The sequence below is a fragment of the Delphinus delphis genome, chromosome 16 (genome assembly GCF_949987515.2).
Source record: "Delphinus delphis chromosome 16, mDelDel1.2, whole genome shotgun sequence".
Lineage (NCBI taxonomy): Eukaryota > Metazoa > Chordata > Mammalia > Artiodactyla > Delphinidae > Delphinus > Delphinus delphis.
Window position 1 is genome coordinate 84,014,223 of NC_082698.1, and position 21,485 is coordinate 84,035,707.

The following is a 21,485-nucleotide window of genomic DNA, read 5'->3' on the forward strand; positions in this document are numbered from 1 at the left end:
CAACCCACTGGATCCCAAGAACAAACAAGCAGCTATTGTTTGAAGCCCCTAAGCCAAGTGAGGGGGCAGCTTGTTATACAGAAATAGATCCTTGAATCAGTACATCCCTACGGGGGTTTTTAAAGGCCCCTCTGTATCTTCTATACAAGGGCAGAAAGGGAAAAAGGAAACTCAGGCTTAAAATACCCTTGCTGAGTAAGTGTTCTACCACTAACTCATGCAGTCCCTTCCTTAGAAAATTAGTCTTTTTGTTTCTTTCTCTAAAAATAGTAGCAACCAGAACACTCTACTGTTGGTGGGAGTGTAAATTGGTGCAGCCACTATGGAGAACAGTATGGAGGTTCCTTAAAAAACTAAAAATAGAGCTCCCATATGATCCAGCAATCCCACTCCTGGGCATATATCCAGAGAAAACCATAATTTGAAAAAATACATGCACCCCAATGTTCATTGCAGCACTATTTACAATAATAGCCAGGACATGGACGCAACCTAAATGTCCATCAACAGAGGAATGGGTAAAGAAGATGTGGTGCATATATACAGTGGAATACTGCCATTTGCAGCAACATGGATGGACCTAGAGATTGTCATACTGAGTGAAGTAAGTCAGACAGAGAAAGACAAATATTATGATGTCGCTTATATGTGGAATCTAAAAAAATGGTACAAATGAACCTATTTACAAAACAGAAATAGAGTCACAGATGTAGAAAACAAACTTATGGTTACCAAGGAAGAATGGGGGGGGGATAAATTGGGAGATTGGGATTGACACATACACACTACTGTATATAAAATGGATAACAAATAAGGACCTACTGTACAGCATAGGGAACTCTACTCAATACCCTGTAATGACCTATATGGGAAAAGAACTTAAAAAAGAGTGGATACATATATATGTATAACTGAATCACTTTGCTGTACAGCAGAAACTAACACAACATTTTAAATCAACTATACTCCAATAATTTTTTTTTTTTTTTTTTGGTGGTACGCGGGCCTCTCACTGTTGTGGCCTCTCCCCTTGTGGAGCACAGGCTCCAGACGCGCAGGCTCAGCGGCCATGGCTCACGGGCCCAGCCGCTCTGCGGCATGTGGGATCTTCCCGGACTGGGGCACGAACCCGTGTCCCCTGCATCGGCAGGCGGACTCTCAACCACTGTGCCACCAGGGAAGCCCCAATAATTTTTTTTAATAAAAAAATAAAATAATATAAAAATAATAGCAACCAATCTAATGCGTGCCCATCATGGGTGGAGTGAAGTTAGGAGAGACATTGTATGTCTGTATTCATTTATATCATAGCTTGATCAAGAGAAGGTTTAGACAGGTTACAGAAATAAGTAAAACATTCTTCATGCTCAGGAAATGAATGTGCTTCATAAATTTCAGATATTATGATCCGAAACATTTTCTCCTCGTATCAAACCTCTCTGTTCCCTGGTCTCCTCTACCTACATTTTACAAGAAAAAATTCAATTGTTTTACCTAAATGGTTGTTCAGCTAATCAATAATTGACCCCCTTCTACTCTTTCCATTTTGAAATAGACACACTTGACGTGTAGCAGCACCGATGAATTTGGGGGGCTAAGGTGAGGTGCTGCAGACGAGGGCCTGGCTCCTGCTGACATGGAGACTATCTAACCTGGGTGAGGACCGATCACGAGAGGTTGTCCCAAAGGCAGTCCCGCCTCACCCATCCTCTTCCCTCAGATCCTGAAATAAAGTGACAAAGGAGGTAAACTGTGTTGATCAAATAAATGCTTTGAAAACCCACTTATCAGTGGCCGGGTCTGGTTTCCATCACTAATGAGTAATACAAGCCCGTGTACAGCCCTCCTGCCTCTGTGGCCTGGCCTGAGATTTCGTCCAGAATGAAAAGCAGGAAACCAGGAAGACGGGGAGAGGGAAGGGATGGGGGGTGGAGAGAGGATCAGAGTGGAGGGGGCAGTCTGGGGGTTCTGAGTGATTGTGTGTGTGTGATTTTCACCAATTAAACCTTTGATGAATAAACGCAAGCCAAACTGTTTCCGTTGTCATTGCTATGGTTGGTGACGTTTTAGACAGCAGAGTTCTAAATTCCTAACAAGTGCCTCTCTGGATATTTGAGTCAACTCGAACTGGAACCCGGGCCCAGCCAGCAGAGGCTGGTGAAGTCTAAATCAAATAGCATCAGGCTTCCTGATTTCCGTGGTAGGACATCAGCTGTGACATTAGCTTCCAAAGCACCACAGTCTCCTTCCTACAGCCAGGTACGATATTGGTTCTCGCCTTAAAGTTAAAACCTGAACCAGGGCTTCCCTGGTGGTGCAGTGGTTGAGAGTCCGCCTGCCGATGCAGGGGACACGGGTTCGTGCCCCGGTCCGGGAAGATCCCATGTGCTGCAGAGCGGCTGGGCCCATGAGCCATGGCCGTTGGGCCTGCGCGTCCGGAGCCTGTGCTCCGCAACGGGACAGGCCACAGCAGTGAGAGCCCTGCGTACCACAAAAAAAAAAAAAAAAAAAAAAAAAAACCTGAACCAACCGTTACCCAGCACACGGCAAAGTGTGACTGATGCACATGCTACTAGGACACTCGTGTGCTGAGGGGTCCACGCGAGCGTCTAAGTTCTCTTTTTGCCAGAAGTTTAAAGGCTCCAAAGCAGCAGGACAAGAAGAATACGTGCCCTCGGGGATGCTTTCCGTAGCAACACCACCAGCTGCTAAATGAGTGTTACATGTCCAGCTGTTTGGTTGAGAGGAAATGCTAGAAACGGCCCTGTAGAGAATGTTCCTGCACCTTCTGTAAAACCAGGCAAAGATGTAAAATATTTACATCAGCATCTTTAGTACGTTTTTTCTCCCCAATTCAGGTCAGAAGTCACTCTACTAGGGTCTTGGGAAGGGAAACTTGGCAGTTGGCATGATGGGTGCAGTCCCCCACTTTGGAGACCTCCCTGAGATGCCAGGTCACAGTAAAGCTGCTTGTGGTGTCCTGAAGAATAAGGGGAGACGCTTAATGATATCAAGAAAGGACAAGATTTCATCCATTTCCCAGTAGAGATGCTTTTGTCAATGGGGCCAGAAATACTCACAGTCAGTGACTGCTCCCCCCAGCAGCTCTCACCCCACTGGGGAGGACCTGGCATGTCTATCCCTGGTCAGCCAGTGAAGCCAAGGAGGGTGCGGCCCACATTGCCCATCTCTGACCAAGACTGCGACCGAACCTGCCTAGAACCCTCTCCACGTGGCTGAGGTAGGCAGGTGGTCTCCAAGCTCTGCTGGCCATGGAGCTGGTCTCTCTGCTTAGTTCCACTTTGTGTTCATGTAATAATTCACTTTTGTGTGAAGGTGACACCCTGAAGGCCCTGCCCATCACATCCTTGGGGACCATCTTCACCTTGGCCTTCAACTATCAGTGACAGGAGATCATAGCATCCCTAACACCTGAACACACACACACACGCACACACACACAACTGTCCTTTATCGGGTTTTGGTTTTGTCTTACTCTTTTTGCGGTACGCGGGCCTCTCACTGTTGTGGCCTCTCCCGTTGCGGAGCACAGGCTCCGGACGCGCAGGCCCAGCGGCCATGGCTCACGGGCCCAGCCGCTCCGCGGCATGTGGGATCTTCCCGGACCGGGGCACGAACCCGCGTCCCCTGCATCGGCAGGCGGACTCTCAACCACTGCGCCACCAGGGAAGCCCTGGTTTTGTCTTACTCTTGTGACTACATTCAGCAGAAAGAAAGCAGATGCTGTCCATGTGCAAATTAGCAGAGAGAAGAAGGCAAAGGAAGAAGAAGAGCCATGTGGCCGGTGTCCTGGGCCCTCTCCTGAGTAGTAAAAGCAGGTGGAGGGCACCCTCTCCGGAGTTAGGGGTCAGAGAAGGCTGGAACAAGCTGTAATTGCTGTTTTTTAGAAAAAGTGTGCTCTCTTTGCCAAGAGAGAGTAGAAGCAAGCTTGCAGGGGGCATCAGAATACTCATCAGAGAACGTGGCATTAATCCTGAGACCAAGGAGGGGCTGGTTATGCAGACACGTGCACAGGGGGCTTCCACGCCCTGGGAGTGAAGTGCACCAGAGTCCAGGCACAGGAGAGTGCAGGGCTCATCCAGGGGCCCCGGGGTGTGAACCAGGTGGGGCAGGGGCAGGGCACACAAAGTGGACAGGAGGTGAGATCCAGAGCAGGAGAATCTTTGCAGACCTGTGGTTCCCCACCTGAGGGCCACAAAGCCCGGAGAAGCTACGGCGTTAATGACGGGATGGAAGGATCCACAGGTATATGGAGCCTTGCATGCAGCATAACGTTGCACACATATGAACTGCCTTGCAATTACATATCGATGCTTTTGTGATTAACTTAGTATCAGCTGAAAGTATTACCAGACATAAAATCAAATGAAAATCATTTTTGAATTCACAAAGGCTTTGGAAAGTATAATGACATGGGCTTTTTATCATTTATCATTTTGGTAGAAATAGTAAAAGTACAACTATTATCGTGTGCGGTCTGCAAAATTTGGAGGCATAATAAAATGTTTGGAGATCAGTGCTATAGGCAATGGAGAACCACCGAACATTTCTTAGAAGTGAAGCGTCATGAAAAGATTTGCTTATTTTAAAAAGGGGGGAAAAGGACTTCCCTGGTGGCACAGTGGTTAAGAATCTGCCTGCCAATGCAGGGGACACGGGTTTGAGCCCTGGTCTGGGAAGATCCCACATGCCACAGAGCAACTAAGCCCGTGCACCACAACTACTGAGCCTGTGCTCTAGAGCACGCGAGCCACAACTACTAAGCCTGTGTGCCACAACTACTGAAGCCCGTGCACCACAACTACTGAGCATGTGCTCTAGAACCTGCAAGCCACAACTACTGAGCCCATGTGCCACAGCTACTGAAGCCCACGGTGCCTCGAGCCCATGCTCCACGAGAGAAGCCACCGCAATGAGAAGCCTGTGCACCACAATGAAGCGTAGCCCCCGCTCACTGCAACTAGAGAAAGCTTTTGTTGCGTGCAGCAATGAAGACCCAACGCAGCCAAAAATAAAAATAAAATTAATTAATTAATTTTTTTAAAAAGGGAGGGGGGAATCCTGCTGGCCTGCGGGTGCCATGGAGAGAGGCCGGACAGGCCAGACTGGAGGAGGGGACAGAACCCTTGTGGCAGAAAGGGGAGGACGATGACGATGACACCCAACAGACAGGACCTGGTGGCCAATCAGATGTGGATGTGCAGGAAAGGGAGTCTGGGCTGATGACCGATTTCTAGTCTAGACAGTGGCATCCATGGCAGTAGATTGTGAGCACAGGGGCACACAAAGGAGGGTGTCGGGGAGCCGTGAGCCGACCTCCGGGAGATGAGTGTGGTCAGCAGAATGGCCGCCAGAGATGTCCACCCCCTTAGCCTTGGATCCTGTGAACACGTGGATTACACAGCAAAGGCGGATTAAGGATGCAGATGGAATTAGGATCTCCCACCCCCTGACCCTGAAATGAGATCACCCTGGACCCTCTGGGTCAGCCCGACACCAAAATAAGGGCCCTGAGATGTGGAAGAGGAGGTAGGAGGGTCAGTGTCAGCGGGATTCCACTTGAGGAAGACTTAATAGACCACCACTGCTCTGAAGGTGGAGGAAGCCCCCGAGCCATGGAGCGCCCAGAGCTGCGAGAGGCGAGAGGATGGGTCCCCAGGGCCTCCACAGAGGAACTTGGCCCTGGCCACACCTCGACTTCAGCCTGGGAGACCCGTTTCAGAATTCCACCTCCAGGACCGTAGTGAGAAATCTGTGTTGTCCTAAGGCACTAAGTTTACAGTCTTTCGCTATAGCAGTGACAGGAAGCTAACACAGCAAGTTAGCTCTGAAGTGCACGTGGGACATTAGGAGGGACTGAGCAGAGATGCTGCCCAGAAATGTGTCTCCTTTTAGGGATGAGCATCGACCCCACCCACAGGACTCTGTCATGTGCAGATCCTGGTTTTACTGTTAAGGGTGGGTGCTGCCTGGGGTGACAGGGGACATTGCAGTTGGTGACTCTGATAAACAGGGGCTCTAAAAATGGCTCCAGTTCACAAAAACGAGAGCAAGGCCTCCCCGTGTGAAGGGGGTGGAGGGAGGCCCAGCCCTGGCAGGAATGCAGGGCCCCGGGCCCCCCATTCACCTGCAGCCTCGCCCAACGCCCAACGCTCCAGGCCGCCTCAGGGCTCTGTCTCGGTCTTCCCATTTTCCAGCCGGGGGTGGAGAGTTGGCACGTGCACCCCTCACCCCCTCGGCCCGTGCCAGGCCTGGCATAATTGAAGGATTTCTCTCTTCTATAAAAACGAGTGGAAACTGAAAAATGAATGTGCTATTAGGCATAAAAGGCGTAAGCCTCATAAAATTTAACAAAGATGAAGAAGAAAGCCTTCAGGGGCCAGGTGTAAGTTGATCAACTGGGCGTCCTGCCAAGAAGACGTTACCAAAAAGTCCGGTCAGAGTGGACATTTCCTGAGGCTTACAGGGCACCAGCCCTTCATACTCATAACTCCATGGGCCCATTGGGGCAGGTGCCATGCTTATCCCCTTTACAGATTCCAAAGTTTAGGCACAGAGACATTAAGAGGTTACGCTGCTTAAGGAACCACAACCAGTAAGCGGCAGAGCCAGGATTCAAGCCCAAACAGCCTGCCTGCTGGGCCCAGCCCATTGCCTCTCCCTGATGTCATGGCTTCCTCCTAACCTCTCCCCCTCCCCCTCCCCTTCCCTCCCCTCCCCTCCCCCTCCTCTCCCCTCTCCCCCTCCCCTCCCCTCCCCTCTCCCCCTCCCCTCCCCTCTCTCCCTCCCCTCCCCTCTCCCCCTCCCCTCCCTGCACTCCTTCTGTCCTGTCCACACCCACACCGGCCTCAAGAACATGCCAGACATTCCTCTGCCTCAGGGTCTTTGCACCTGCTGTTCCTTTTAGAAAACTTTTCTCCCCTCATCTCCTTTCAGGTCATGTGAACATCTCTGCGAAGATGCCCCGAACTCCTCTAAAGGGACTGGGAGCTCTGTCCTTGTACCCCGGGAAGGCCTGACCCAGATAAGGGAGGTCGGACTGGGGCCGGGTGAGGAGAAACTTCCAGGTGCCTCTGGGCAAGGGTCAGGCTGCTCTCGGAGGCCAGTGGAGGCCAGGAGGCTGGCTGGCTGGCTGGCTTTCGGCACTCCAGGACACATGTGGGTGGGCAGTGGTTCTAGTGGCTCTCTGCCCAGTTTTCTAGTCCACTGTGGTTGACTGGTCAGTGGATACAAAAGAGTCGTAGCCTTGACATGGAAGGTGATGTGGGGAAGGAAGGAGACAGGCCTGTCCTTCACTAGAGGACCAGGAAGGCTGTCCACCCCCTGCAGATGGGGAACCCTGCTGGCCTTCACTGTGAAGCTGGTGGAGCCCAGGTTCCTCCCAGGGCCACTGCAGACGTTTACCCCATGTGCGCACCTGTGCTCTCACCCAGGACACCAACGGCCTGTGAGAAGGGCAGCCCTGTCCCCACAGGAGGAAGCCCAGGCGTATCTGTGACCTCAGCGTCACCCCATGCTCACTGCTGCTCTGGACCTGGACTTGGGCTCCTAGAACAGACAGGGAGGTCAGCACACAGCCCATCACAGACACAGACCCACAGGGTGCTCATCTCAGATGGAACTCGGAATTCTCAAACCCCACCCTGAACAGACGCATTCCCACCACACCTCAGGGGCCTGCCTCTCCACACCCCTGAACTTCTCTTCACTCCCAAAGAAATTCTTTGGTAGAAAACACAGGTGCCGTTAGAGCCACAGGTCAGAATTTATCTCCTACCACCTCCCGGAGAGCATCTTCAAGGAGAGCGTTCTGCTCAACGTCATTTACGCTTAAAAACAGAAAAGTGTGGGAACTTCCCCCGTGGTCCAGTGGTTAAGACTCTGCGCTTCCACTGGAGGGGGTGTGGGTTTGATCCCTGGTTGGGGAACTAAGATCCCGCGTGCCACATGATGGAAAAACAGAAAAGTATGACTTGGTAAGGCACCAGGTAACCTGCCTCCGGGCCTTTGCACCTGCTGTTCCTTTTAGAAAACTGGGGAGAAGACCTGCCCTCCTCTGGGCTTGTTTAAGAGGTGGGTGGTTTCTCATAAGTGTGTCAAGCACAGAGATCAACATTACAAAAGGTTCATTTCTACACACATGGTGAAAAGAGATGACAGTTGTAGAGGACCCTGTATTGTTAAATTATGACGGGCCTACACCGCAGGACTTATGCTAGGGTATTTCCCAAAGCACAACTCTGATAAAACGTCCTCCTCGATACCAAGCTGTAAGTTTAACAACGTCTGAGCTCTGAAGTGAATCAAATTTATATTTAACTCGAGCACATACTTTTAAAAACTTTTCTGCCCAAATCTTTATTTTCCCCAAGAAGTAAAAATGGAGGAAAACCTCGAGTACAATTGTGCATTTACTCTTCTATAAATTTGGCAACATATTAAAACCTGTTGCATCTCAGTGTCAACCTTCTGGGTTTTTCGCACTAATAGTACAGGCTGCATCAAGCGGGGCTGAAAATGAAACACGAGTAAAGCTCTGGGACTGGACCACAGAGGTGTTCCTCACCAACCGCTGGCCCTAAAGGCAGAGGGTGGCAAAGGTTCCCCCCTCCACTGGGGGACCAAGAAGAGCCCCATATGCTGTCACAGGCATAAAATTTCTTTCAAGTTTTGTGTTCAGTCTTAAAAATTAACTTGCATTTTACTCCATGACATTTGCTTTACTATAAAAATACTGTTTGAAATCACTTGCCAGTCAAATAACCCTTCCTCACCCGCTCCACACCAGGGCAGGCAGAGCCCCGTCTGGGAAGCTCACGGGTAGGTGAGCCAGGCACCAAGCTTCGAACACATTTCATTAGGTCCATTTGGGGCATTTCCACAAATGAAGTAATTTTATTCACTCAGGATGTAACTAAACGCTTCAGGAAGCAATGATATCAATTTCAATGTATTGAAAAATAAATAATAAACAGCATGTTTTTCAGTTTTTAAACAAGGAAATTAGTTAATTTTATTTACTAGTAGAAATAAAAGAAGCCTCTAACCTAAAGTATAGTCTGATCATTTACTTTCTGTAAAAAGAAACACAAATTGGATTTTTTTTTTAACATAAAAAGGACAAGACCCACAGAAAGATAAACTCCTCTACCTGCTGGCATTACAGAGATTTCCCCAGTTACTGACTGATTTTGGTAGATCTGCATCACCACTGCAAGCCTGACGTCACAATCTGATGCATTCAGCTACTTCTCGGCATCTCAGAAGCAGCCCCATCCCAGAGTAAAACTGCTCTCTGGCACTTTGGGCACTTTCCCCCTCCAGAACATGAAGCCCTAAAAACCGCCACCTGGAAGAACACAAACATGTCACCAATCTGTGGTTTTCTGACTGTTCCACAGTGAGGAGACAGCTGAGCAAGGGTGCTGCGGTCCCTGCCACCACCGATCCCACACGAGGCGCTGTCTCTATCACCAGCTCCCTGAAAGGCATGTGTGGATTTCACTGGCTGTTTTAATAGGTTTCAAGAGACATTCATATTAAAATAGGTTCTAAGAGACGCTCATGTTTTAACATGGGCTCCAAAATGTGTGAAGATACACCTAGAATCACATCTCAAGGCATCATCAAAAAGAGATCTGTTCCAGAAAGTGTTAAAAGAGGAAGCCAGGCTTCCCTCACAGCTGTTTCTGGGGCCACATTTTTTCCCATTAACTGTTTAAAAGTCTGAATCAGAAGCAAGAATGGCCACCTCTAGATCCGTGTTTGCGTGCGTACACAAAGAAGTACCTTTACGCTGACTTCAGGAAAATAAGGACATTTTGTGTCCCCCAAACATCCGCCTGCTACAGGCCTTGCAAGAGGGTTCACGGCCCCTGAAGATGGGGCAAGGGAAGCCTAGAAGGTAAGAAACAACCCCGACAGGTCTCCTGAGCGCTGTCATCACAGAGGTTCAGGCAGTTTGGCTCATGTGCATGACAGCAAATACCATGCTGTGAGCTCAACGTGAATCACTCCCTAAAGAAAACAGAGCTATCACTTGCTACACTCCTCATGGCATTTTGGCTGTTGATACGGTCTCAGGATGAAAAACTCCCATCAACAACTTTTCCTTTTTGGTCTACACAGCACCATAGTTAGTGGCATGTTTTTTTGTTGGTTGCTTTTAAATCTTAAGCAACCAGGTATAAGAATACAACCAAAGTGACTGATTTGAGGTTTTATAGGCAAAGGTCTCTCTCTTTTTTTTTCTCAGATTTTTGCTCCTTAAAAAAAAGGGGGAAAAGTATGAGGTTTCAAAGCTAAGAGTTACTCTGACCATAGCTGGCCCTCAATCAAGGGACAGCTAACCATGCCATTTCCTCTTTGTTCTTCCGTGCATTATCTCGTGGCAAAATTTCACTCTGGACGCCCAGATCTGAGGTGCCTTTTCATATTAGATATAAATTAATCCAATGGTCTAGAGCTCTAAATTCCCAGAGTCATGACAAACGCTTAACTTACTTCAAAGACCTCTTGCATAAGTATCTCATCCCTCGGCTCAAACAAACGAGAAGGTCAAAGGCAAGAAAGGATACATACATTGGAGCATCTCCTATAATCCATATACACGCGCATTCTCTATACAGGTTCTACATGGTCAAAGGAGTTGTTTCAGCTAATATAGCCTCTAGTGCGGAGTTCGTCGGAACACAGCCCGTCGGGGCCCCACCAGCATCATACGAAACAGCAGTACTTCTTCCACCAGGACTTGGACAGGGTCTTCATCTTGTCCGGAGTCCTGCTCTTGGACTTCCTGGGCTGCTGCTGAGAGTCCGAGTACTGGATTCCGGCGACGATGGCTGCATCAAAGACCTCTTTGAGGTTCTTCTGAGTCAAGGCCGAGCACTCGATGTAGGAGGCAGCTTTGATCTCCTCAGCACACAACCTGGCCGCCTCCTCGGGCACGGGTTTCTCTTTGCATTTGTCCAGCTCGATGAGGACTTTGACGTCTTCTCTGAGATCCGACTGCGTCCCCACGAGGATGATGGGGGCTTTGGGACAGTGGCAGCGAATCTCTGGCACCCATTTCTCACTGACGTTCTGGAAGGAGGAGGGGCCCACGACACTGAAGCACAGGAGGAAGATGTCGGCGCTGGTGTAGCACAGAGGCCGGAGCTTGTCAAACTCATCCTGCAAGCGAGCCAAACACCCACACGTTATCTTTTACATCAGTTCTCATCAGCACAAAGACCGTTTTTCTGGAGAGGGTCTGGCAGGTAACAGAAAGCCCACGAGGGATGGAAGGAAGAGCGAGAGTCCTCAAAAGGCCCCTGTTGCCAAGTGGGGCAATGCTCCCAGCCCCGGGAAACCTGCCCGACGTGCTCAACATTTTCCTTGATGCTCTAGACCTACTTGCAATTTACCATAGGAAAGGTCCTTAAATTAGATGGATTTTCAAAATAAAATTTACTTTCTCTAGGCTTCAGCACAGAGTAACTCAGACCCACTCCTTCAACTCTGGTACTTAGTCAGGCTCTTAAAACGAACACAGTACCCACGCTGATCCTCGGGGCTCCACCCTGACTCCAGGGAACCCCAGTCTGTGAACCCAGCGCCTCTGTAAGGACCCATCCCTGCCCATCCTCACAGCAGTGATGAGCCATGCCTGTTCCATCCCATCTGCGCTGGGCACACCCAGGGCACATTCAGGGCACACGCGGTGCAGAATCATGGGAATCAGACACAGGTCTGGAGTTGAGGACCCAGACTTGGCCACTCTCATTAGGGACCCAGAGAATGTGTGCCTCTCAATGTCACATACAACACTGGTGAATACAGTCTCACACTTGCTGGATATAACACTTCTCGATTTATCTTTTTCTCCCTCCCTCCTTTTCTTTTACTTTCCCTCCCTTCTTTTCTCTCCATGAATCCCAGAGGCCCCCACGCACGAAGCTTTGGGAGGATAAAGAACCAGAGAAAGGGTGTACCCACCCAACTTCTGAGGGATAGAGAACTGGATGGAACAAGTTAGAGCTGATTATATAAACCAACCACCCACCACGCTGCTGAAGGCCGTGCCGCACTCACTCACTAACAGAGATGCATGTGGGACTCCAGGCACCACGCATCAGACACCAGACTCCAGGGGATTTGGCTGGGGACAGACAGACATGGCCTCAGCCCTTGTAGGGACATCTGTCTCCAAATCAGTGTTTCTTTATATCAAACACCCTAGAGTTCCCTGCAGCACCATATTTAGCTAACTGAAAGCTTTCACTCATCTCTCTTCTAGGAAAACATTTACATCATCTCATTTCTATTTGAAATTTCTATATGTGGGTGCCAACCATCCTCCGGCATAAGGTGACAAACAGATTCCCAGCAGCAAGGAAAAGGTAAACGTCACCCAGGTTTCTGCCGCTCAGTTGACACATATGATTATTTACGAGCTATTATTTACGTGCATGTTATGCTGCATCTGTGGCCTTTTTCTAGGGATAAGGGAAGCCTGGATCTTTTTATTTGAGTTCACTTTCCTCATCTGAGGCTCCGTATTTCAGTTTGTGGGGCAACACCCAAGTAACAATATTAAAGTCAACCAGTATTAAAGTCCTTCCTCAGGAAGGAATACGGCCTCTCTCCGTGTCACTGCCACTTCTCCGACTTCTACATGCAAAAGTTAAAGAGAAAGAAAGAAGAAAAAAAGCCTTGGATTTCTTAGTGCCAACTCTGTGCTGAAAGAAGAAACACAGAAACCCATCCAGGTGGCCCATGGCCCAGCCACGAGGATCTTTTAATGAAACATTCCCTCTGTTCTCGGAGGCCTGCAAGGAAGAAGCACAGGACGGAGGCGTTGCCCGCGCTGCTGGCAGTCACTGCACCTGCTGGGCCCTGGATCTGGGGTTGCGTTACCAATAAAAAGAAAGGTGAGCACAGGCCCAGGCCTCGTGACCGGGCTTTGGCAATCTGGCTCCCAGACCTCTGAGGTTCTGGCTGAGGGACTCGGGAAGCAAGGCAGAAATTAAATCCTGCTGACCAGAAATCTTAGCTATCTGCTGAAATAAATGCAGCACACATACGTGTGATAAGGCCAACTGTAATGGACCCTCAAGGAAACATGTTCTGAGGCCCAGAGATGTGCCTGGGATTCAGGGCAGGGCAGGGCCGGGTGGGATTGACAGGCCGCTGGACAACAGTGCTAGTCAAGCTGCAGTCGGATTTCTTCTTTTTTTTAAGTATAAAGATTTCCCCAAGTGCCTCATGGTTCAGAAGGCTGAAGAGTTTTCACCTGCTATTGGTCAGGCTCTTTCAGTCTGATCAATTTCACGTGGTGTGAAATTGATCACAGTGAAATTTCCACAGCATTAAAAACTCCTTTTAACATCTTACATGCTCACTGAGCCCCCAACAAGAAAACTCCAAGGCACAAGAAGCGATTTCTAGTTATTTACCCAGCTCTCAGCTGCTATGTGAAACCTGCGTTTGGTCCCTAGGCGACGGCCACCGGTGCTCACATTCTCTGGGACTTTGCAAAGGAGGTCGCTGGAGTCGCTGTGTCCTCAGGAAGCTACCATGACAACTGCCTGTGGGGGTGGGCGCAGTGCCACGGGCTGGGACAACACGAAGGGAATATGGCACGTGTCAAATCAAGTCCCTTAAAAAGTAGTTTATCAGATCTGGAGTAGGGAGGGTAGGAAAGGACTACCACCTTACCCAGCTTTGCTTATGGTCAAAGCAAATACTGATACTTGGGGAGAGGGAAAAAACTGACTTTATCTCACCAGCTGTGTATTTTTCACAAATAGTTTTTGAAGCTGGTTTTCTACAAATCTGTAGACGGTTGGCCTCATTCCTTACACAATTAGACATACTTACTAATCAGGTAAGAAATACTGTGAATCTCAACCAAAAAAACTGCTGGGAGGGCTTCCCTGGTGGCACAGTGGTTAAGAATCCGCCTGCCAATGCAGGGGTCCCAGGTTCGAGCCCTGGTCCAGGAAGATCCAGCTATGCCACGGAGCAACTAGGCCCGTGCGCCACAGCTACTGAGCCTGCGCTCTAGAGCCCACGAGCCACAACTACTGAGCCCGTGAACCACAACTACTGAGCCTGCGCTCTAGAGCCCGTGAGCCACAACTACTGAGCTCACGTGCCACAGCTACTGAAGCCCGCGTGCCTAGAGCCCGTGCTCCGCAACAAGAGAAGCCACCGCCATGAGAAGCTCGCGCAGCGCAACGGAGAGCAGCCCCCGCTGGCCGCAATTGGAGAAAGCCTGCGCCCAGCAATGAAGACCCAACGCAGCCAAAAATAAGTAAATAAATAAAACAATGGATCTATTCAAAAAACAAACAAACAAACAAGAATAACTGCTGGGAGAGCAGAAGGATAATTTCCAAATAAACCAAAGCTTACCAACTTGCACCAAAACCTTTTCATTTCCTGAATTATGAACCTTTTCCATGAAAATACGTCTAAAATGATTCGCTTGATGCCCTGACTTTGAAACAGACCCTATTAAGGAAAAAATTAAATTCTTCCTTGATAATTCAGGATCATTTCTACATAGTGTTCCTGGTAAAAGACCTATTCCTCTTTCAAAATTGCTCAGAGATTTTCCTCCTGGGTCTACCCATCCTGCCCCTTGAGCTGACTTTGCTGTCCTCCTCCTGTAACCTCACTGGTTTCCTTCACAAGTTCTACTAACAGGTAGACTGTAAGTCTGTTGAGCGGCAAGCCCATGACTTAAAGTTTGCCTCCCCCAGGACCCAGCACTCCATTTATTGATTGATCCACTCTACAAACCGTGAAGAAGCCCCACTCTGTACCAGGCACCGAGAAGGCATGAGGCAGGGAACCCCAGCCCGGGAAGCCATGTCTGCCAGCAGAACCAACACCTGACAGGCGAGCCAGCGGTGGGCAGCTGCCTGCACGGGGCTGCCTCCTCCTCCCTAAAGGGTCCCAGATAAGCACACCCTTTGGTGTCTTGAGTTCTCCCGCCTTCTGTCTTATTCTCGGGCTGTTCAGCCGCCACATCTTGCTACAAAAGGGAGGCCTCTGTTTACGGAGGCACTACTCGACCCTCATTTTATTTTATTTTTTGGCTGTGCTGTACGGCATGCGGGATCCTAGTTCCCCGACCAGGGATCGAACCCACGCTCCCCACGTTGGAAGCCCAGAGTCTCAACCACTGGACCTCCAGGGAAGTCCCGGCCTTCATTTTAAACATCAGAAAATCTGACCCAAGGTAGGAAAAACATCTTTATACAAAGCAATTAATCTTTCATTATAAATAGCAGCAGGGCGTCCAGAAAGATTAAATATTAGAAGAGCCTGTGTTCTTTGATTTTTCTTTTCCACAGGCAAGAAAATGCAGACCGGTTGGTTTTTTCTGCTCCCCATAAAGGGGGAACTGGGAAGCCCCAGTGGAAGGGTAAGGACAGAGCAGAAGAGGTTTGGCTATGACGTGTGCCACCGTGGCCACCGCCAAACCAGCGTTCTGCTGGGGATCAAGGCTGCCCAGTCTTTGTGTCACATCGAGGTTTGAAAAACAAAGCCCTGACTGGATTTGCTGTCCCAAGTGGGTGAGTAACTGAGAAGCCCTGGTGTGGAGGAGGTTCTTGGGGACACTGGAAAGCCAGCTTCTTCTTCAATGTATATGGTCGTGTGACACCTCAGAAGTGAAATGGGCACTTTTACCTGCCGACAAAGTACCCCAGCACTTTCTCAAGTGCTGGGGAGACTACATGCTTAGTAACTTGTCACTTTGGCTAACTCAAGAGACGGCACCCTGGGCCCTCACAGAGCACGGTGAGAACTCAGTGACGTGAACACCATTCGGGGGGACCGGGGTCCCTGGAGCTCTTCAGGGACACCCCAAAGGGGACCTCACACCGGGTCTTCCCACCAGCTCCCTGGCTGTCTTGTCCAAGTGCCTGGCCAAGACAGGAATAAACGTTCGCAATTCGGAAGGATCAGGTCCCGGCTCATTCATTCCTCCAGCTCAGGACAGCCTGGGCCGCTGTATCTCTGCTTCAAGGGATGGGAGCAACCCCAGCAAGTCCAACCATGCTCAGGAAGGGAAACATTAACACTTACTGACGTGAACTCCATCTTCTTCTTGAGTAAGTTTATTAAGTATTTGGCTTGCTGACCTTTAATAAAATGATCGTAAGCTACAGCCAACTTACTTTGAGAAATGAGCACAAAGCAACATTGATAATTTTTAATAAAAACCAGAAAGTAAATAAGATCCGAAATTCCCAGAAGAACGTCTCTTGACCCTGTTTCCCCTGTCCTGCCCACACAGAGCCGGGCCAAACCCTGTTTTATTGGCACGGAGCTCTGTGTCCCCACCACCACCCTCTGTGAGGGGCCATACGTGGGGGTGGGGCTCTAGAATGGCCCAGCTGGGGCGGGGGTGAAGGGCTTTAAAAGGCCCTGTCCTCGCCCAGCACTGAGCAGCGATGTGATACTGACCTGTCCTGCAGTGTCACAGAGCTGGAGTCTCACGGGCCGCCCATCCACGGAAACCACAGCTTAAAAATAAGACCAAAAGGACTGTCAGGGGGGTCTCTTTTAACCTTTTCCAGAAGAATGATAGTTTTAATTTGTATGACCATTCTCACTCCAAACCCTTCAGCTCCTATTCTGGGTCCCCAGTGAATTCAAGACTTGCCTAAAACAAAGAGGCCCGTGAGGCATTTCTGCACCCAAACCTGCAGGGTGGGCAATTCGCTCCGTGCCCCAGAGAAGGCAGGAGGCCAGAAGCTTTGACGGCACCCAGAAGGGCCTGCGCTCTTCTCCCAGCCCCAGAAGGTTTATTTTCCTGTCACACTTGTTTCAAAAAACCCAAAAACAACACTGGGGGGTAAGTGGGAACCAACCTTGCAGCTTTAAGTCAGTGGAAAAATCTCACAAATAATTCTGCTTTCCCTTGGGAAATGTTCGGTGACTTTGGGGTTTATCATAAAAGTGTGGCTTGTTTTGAGAACACGTGCAAACACAGGCTGCCCGCATTGTCCTGCTTATAAAAGAGGGCACAGCTTATCTCTCCATGTCAGCTCAAAGAGCGGATTAAAAGAGAAAAGGAAAGGAAAGAAAACCATTCCCACCTTTCCACTGGGAAGGGGTATCTGGGGAGGGGCCTGCATCAGGGCGCGGCTCTGAGGTTTCTATTTGAATGAAGTACTCCGTTTTGTCTCAATACAACTTTCTAAATTGTTTATACATGTTTACACTACTCAGTTGGGAGGAGGGAAAAAAAGGAAAAAAACAGTATCGTTTAGGTGGGAAACCCAGTAGCACAGCACTGTTTTACCTAGGGTGCCTTCCAGGTGGAAGAAAGCAAGTCCTTGCCACCATGACTTTCCAAAAGATCGAGAAGCTTGTGTGTGACTCTGTGTGTGTGTGTGTGTGTGTGTGTGTGTGTGTGTGCTTTAAAAAAAAAAAAACAGAGAAAGTGTTTCACCCTAGCTTCCATGGATTTTAACTTTTTCTTAAATTTCAAAAAGACTTGAAAAATCAAGAATAAGGACTCCTTTATCTTGATAGCTACCAAACCAAATGATATAGCACTGTACACATCAGAGCTTTCAGTAGCTTAAAGAGATACTGAAAAGATACTAAGACTCAGAAACAGAGCCCATGGGGGCGGTGGAAGCGGGGGCAGGGGAAGCGTTGGTGCTCGGAGGGAAGAAGCTGTGTTTACTCTCCAGGTTTAATCCAAACCTCGGTCCTCCCTAGTGCTTCTAGTGCCATTTCCACTAAATCCACTCTCTTCCCCCGTCTCCGCGGCTCTTTAAAAGTGGAGACGCCCTCGGGAGGGGAGCCACCAACAGGAAAGGACGGACCCTCGGGCCACAGGTAATGGCACCTGCGCGTCACCTTCCGATCGAAACCCGGCAGCAGCGCCAGCAACGTCGACCTGACGCAACTTCTCTACCCAGGAAACTGACCAGGCCACCTGGGCGCGACCTGTTAGACCCCACCGTCTGCCCCTGAATGGCGAGGCGACCGCCGCTCCCCGCGCCAGGGTTAAGGCTCCCGGTCCCCGCGGCCCCACGCCCCCCGCAGGCCCCCGGCCCCGGCCCCGCTCACCTGAGAAGTTGTCGAAGGCGGTGGGGATGTACTCGGTGGGGTAGCCGTTGGTGGTGTAGCTCACCACCAGGCTGGTCTTGCCCACCGCGCCGTCGCCGACCAGCACGCACTTGACGCCGCGCCCCTCCGCGCCGCCCGCGCGTCCCCGGCCCCCCGGCGCCCCGGGCCCGCGCCCCCCACGCTCCCGGCGGGGCGGCACGGGCGGCGCCTCGCAGCGGCCCGGGAACGCGGGGTCCCCCTGCTGCGGGGGCATCGGCCCGCGCCCGCCGCGGGGGGAGCTGTCCCCGACCCAGGCGCGAGGTGCAGACAAAGGCGGCCGGGCGGCTCGGGCTGGACTCGGGCTCGCGCGGCGCCGGCTCCGTTCCGCGGCCGAGGACTGCGGGCCGAGCGGCGCGGAGCCCCGCGCTGTCTCCTCCCGCTTCCCGGCGGCCAGGCGCGCTGGGGGCGGGCGCGGGGAGGAGGCGGGGCGGCCGTTCGTTCACCGCGCCGGGCCCACAGCGCCCCCGCCTGCGTGCCGCGCTCTGCGCTCGAGCCGGAGCCGGAGCCGGGCGCGCGGGGGGCGGGACCGCGGCCGCGGGCGGGGGACCCAGACAGCCGCCGGGGGGCCGCCGGACGCCCGATTGGGGCGGCGCCGAGGAGCCGGGCCGGCAGAGGGCAGCTCCTCCCGGCGCCGACACTGACGCCACCGCCTAGAGGCCCGCGGTCCCGCCGCCTGCGTCCACGCGGCCGGCGGCCAGGCTCCTCCGGGCTCTGCGCCCCTCGCCCCCTTCTCCACGCGGTCCCGGCCTCCTCGGCCACAGCGCTGCACCCGAGGGGGGCAGTGAAATGCCTGGGGGACAGTCGTCGGAAGGAGGCTGAATTAACAGCCAACTTTTCGTTTAATGTCTAGCCGCTGCCCGTCGTGTGATTTTTCTTCTTCCAAAGTAATGTATTCTGTCGTTTGAGAGCAAAAGAACGTCAGGTCCTTTGTTAATGCTCGTGTGACTTTCTCTTTGGCGTGCCCTGAACCAGCAAATGTCTTTATAGCCCCAATTCCTACATTTGCTTAAATGTAATGTGGTGACGTTAGTATTATGGTGGTGGTGGGGAATCCGTTTATCTGTGACTCCTTCCTCTACATCTAGTCAGCAGTCCATCCGGAAAGACAGGGAAGCCTTTCTGGGCCTAGTCCGGACACAAAGGCTCCTCGGGGTTTGCACTGTGGTGTGAGAAGAGGCACATACTGTGAACACGAATGGTGATACTAATAATAAAAGTTACAGTAGCTAATAAACATCGATCCTTTCTTACGTGCCAGACACTGGTAAGCACTCAGCATGAGCTAGTTCCTGTCATCTTATCATTACTTATACCCATCTTATGGGTATAGAATGAGAAAATCCGAGGCACAGAGATATTAGATAAAATGCTGAGGTCCCACAAGCGAGGAATTGGCAGTGCCAGGATTCAAGTAGTCTGGCTCCAGAGCCTGAGTTCTTACCCAGTGTCCTTGAAAGCAAAAATAAGACAGAGTGATAAACTCAGCCTTGGAAGTGTGGCTGTAGTTGGAATGCAGAGGTGGATTTACCAAGAGGCTGGAGCCTTGAATCCATGGCCCCTCATTTGCAGAGAACCTCTCCAAGGCCCTGGGGCCCCTAGCAGTGTGAACACATGGTTATGTTTTTGTAAATTTTTCAAAATCATATATTTTAACCACCACCAATTAATCCCACTATCTCTTTCAACTCTAACTTCTCATACGGAGAAGCTGTGATGTGGCAGTGGACATTCTGAGGATCAAGCCAAAGTAAAGTAAAGTTGGGGAGACATTTTGTTTGCGTTTAATGGATACAGAGCCAGGACCAAGGTGAGGGAAGGAAGGAGACAAGGGAGCAAAGTTTAAGGGGCCAAACTTGCACTTGCCTGACCCAAAGAATGAGCCTTGACCCTGATGGGATGTATCTGTGTGGTTTTCAGTTCCCACATATAGTTACCTTATTTCTAGCCACCCAGGTGTAGGAATGGCCGCCAGTCACGTGCCTACTATGCAGTATACTGCTGGTATCCATCTGAACTTTCCCACTCTCCCCAGCACCGGAAGGTTCCAGTAGCAAAGCAGTCACAGAGTTTAGATATAGCTTCCTGAAGCCAGACGGTAGTTCGTGGCTATTCTTTCCATCATAAAACACATAGTATTGTTAGATGGGGGTCGGCTCTCTCACCTACACCTGGTCAAAATGGAAGTTCTCTCCCCTCAGGAATATACTCTAACTGCAGCATATACGATTATAAATGCACTATACATTTTTACGGGAAATAGAATTGATGTGAATTCTTGCGTTTTTGAGGACACAAACCTGTCACAGTACCACAAACAGCAAGTTCACCTGTATGTGAAGTACATTTCCATTCTTCTCTAGAAAACACGTTACAAAATTGAAAAAGTAGTCAAAGGGCATGCAGCTAGGGGTATGGGGGAGGTTGTGTTCAAGAGACACAAAGTTTCAGTTATGCAAGATAAATACATTCTGGAGAGCTAATGCACACCCACGTGACTAGAGTTAACAACATTGTATGCTTGTATCTGCTAAGCTGGATCTTGAGTGTTCGCAAAACACACACACACACTTGAATATTTCACAATATATCCATATATCAAATCATCAAGTTGTACACCTTAAATATGCACAATTTTTCATTGTCAACTAGACCTCAGTAGAGCTGGGGGGAGGGTATGCAGCGAAAAAATGTGGGGAAAATAGTATGATTGAGGTGTGTCAGGTGGTTTATTAAATGTTTTCTTGTGGCTATTTTTGAAGTTTATGGTGTTTGTCGGCCTTTTAAATTGCATAGCTTATTGTGATGCATGTCTCATTTTAAATCAATATTTTTGTACCTAATTTCCTATCCTTAAATTTTTATCCTTTCTCTTACAGAAGGCCTCCAAATGTGATCAGCTTCAGGCCCTACAAAATGTGGGTCTCCCCCGACCTCTAGCCATATAGTAGTTTTTGTATCCTGGAGCCCCCGGCTTTGCTTTGCTCCCTTTTTTATGTCGAATATTGTCCCACTCCACTCGTTTTGGCCCATCTTTCTAGATCCAATTTAATCAACCCCCTGCAGCCTTATTTAAAAGCCACAGAACTAACTGCCCACTACGAGAAGACTTTTCTACAGCCCGTGATACACAAGTCCAGAGGCAGGGAGATGGCCTGGAACTCAGTGCTGACCAAGGCCGGGGCTGTGGACGCCCCTCCAACTGTAAGGTCAATCGGTAAATCTTACAATAGATCAGTAAATCATATGATGCGTTCTCTTGTTTGTTTGCTGTCTGTCTCCCCGTTCAAGCCCCATGAGGTCAGGGACTTTATTTTGTTCATTCTCATACCCGACACTTTACATCA

The 21,485-nt window shown here is 50.1% G+C and overlaps 1 protein-coding gene across 1 annotated transcript; it reads right to left on the reverse strand.

The window, feature by feature from the left end:
- Positions 1-8,349: 8,349 nt before the first annotated feature.
- On the reverse strand, positions 8,350-18,601 carry RHOU (ras homolog family member U). The gene is made up of 3 exons (XM_060035125.1): positions 18,103-18,601; positions 16,483-16,541; positions 8,350-11,193 (listed from the first exon to the last, which is right to left on the reverse strand). Exons 1-3 carry the CDS (start codon positions 18,353-18,355, stop codon positions 10,738-10,740), a joined length of 768 nt encoding a protein of 255 aa, XP_059891108.1. The 5' UTR covers positions 18,356-18,601; the 3' UTR covers positions 8,350-10,737.
- Positions 18,602-21,485: the final 2,884 nt, after the last annotated feature.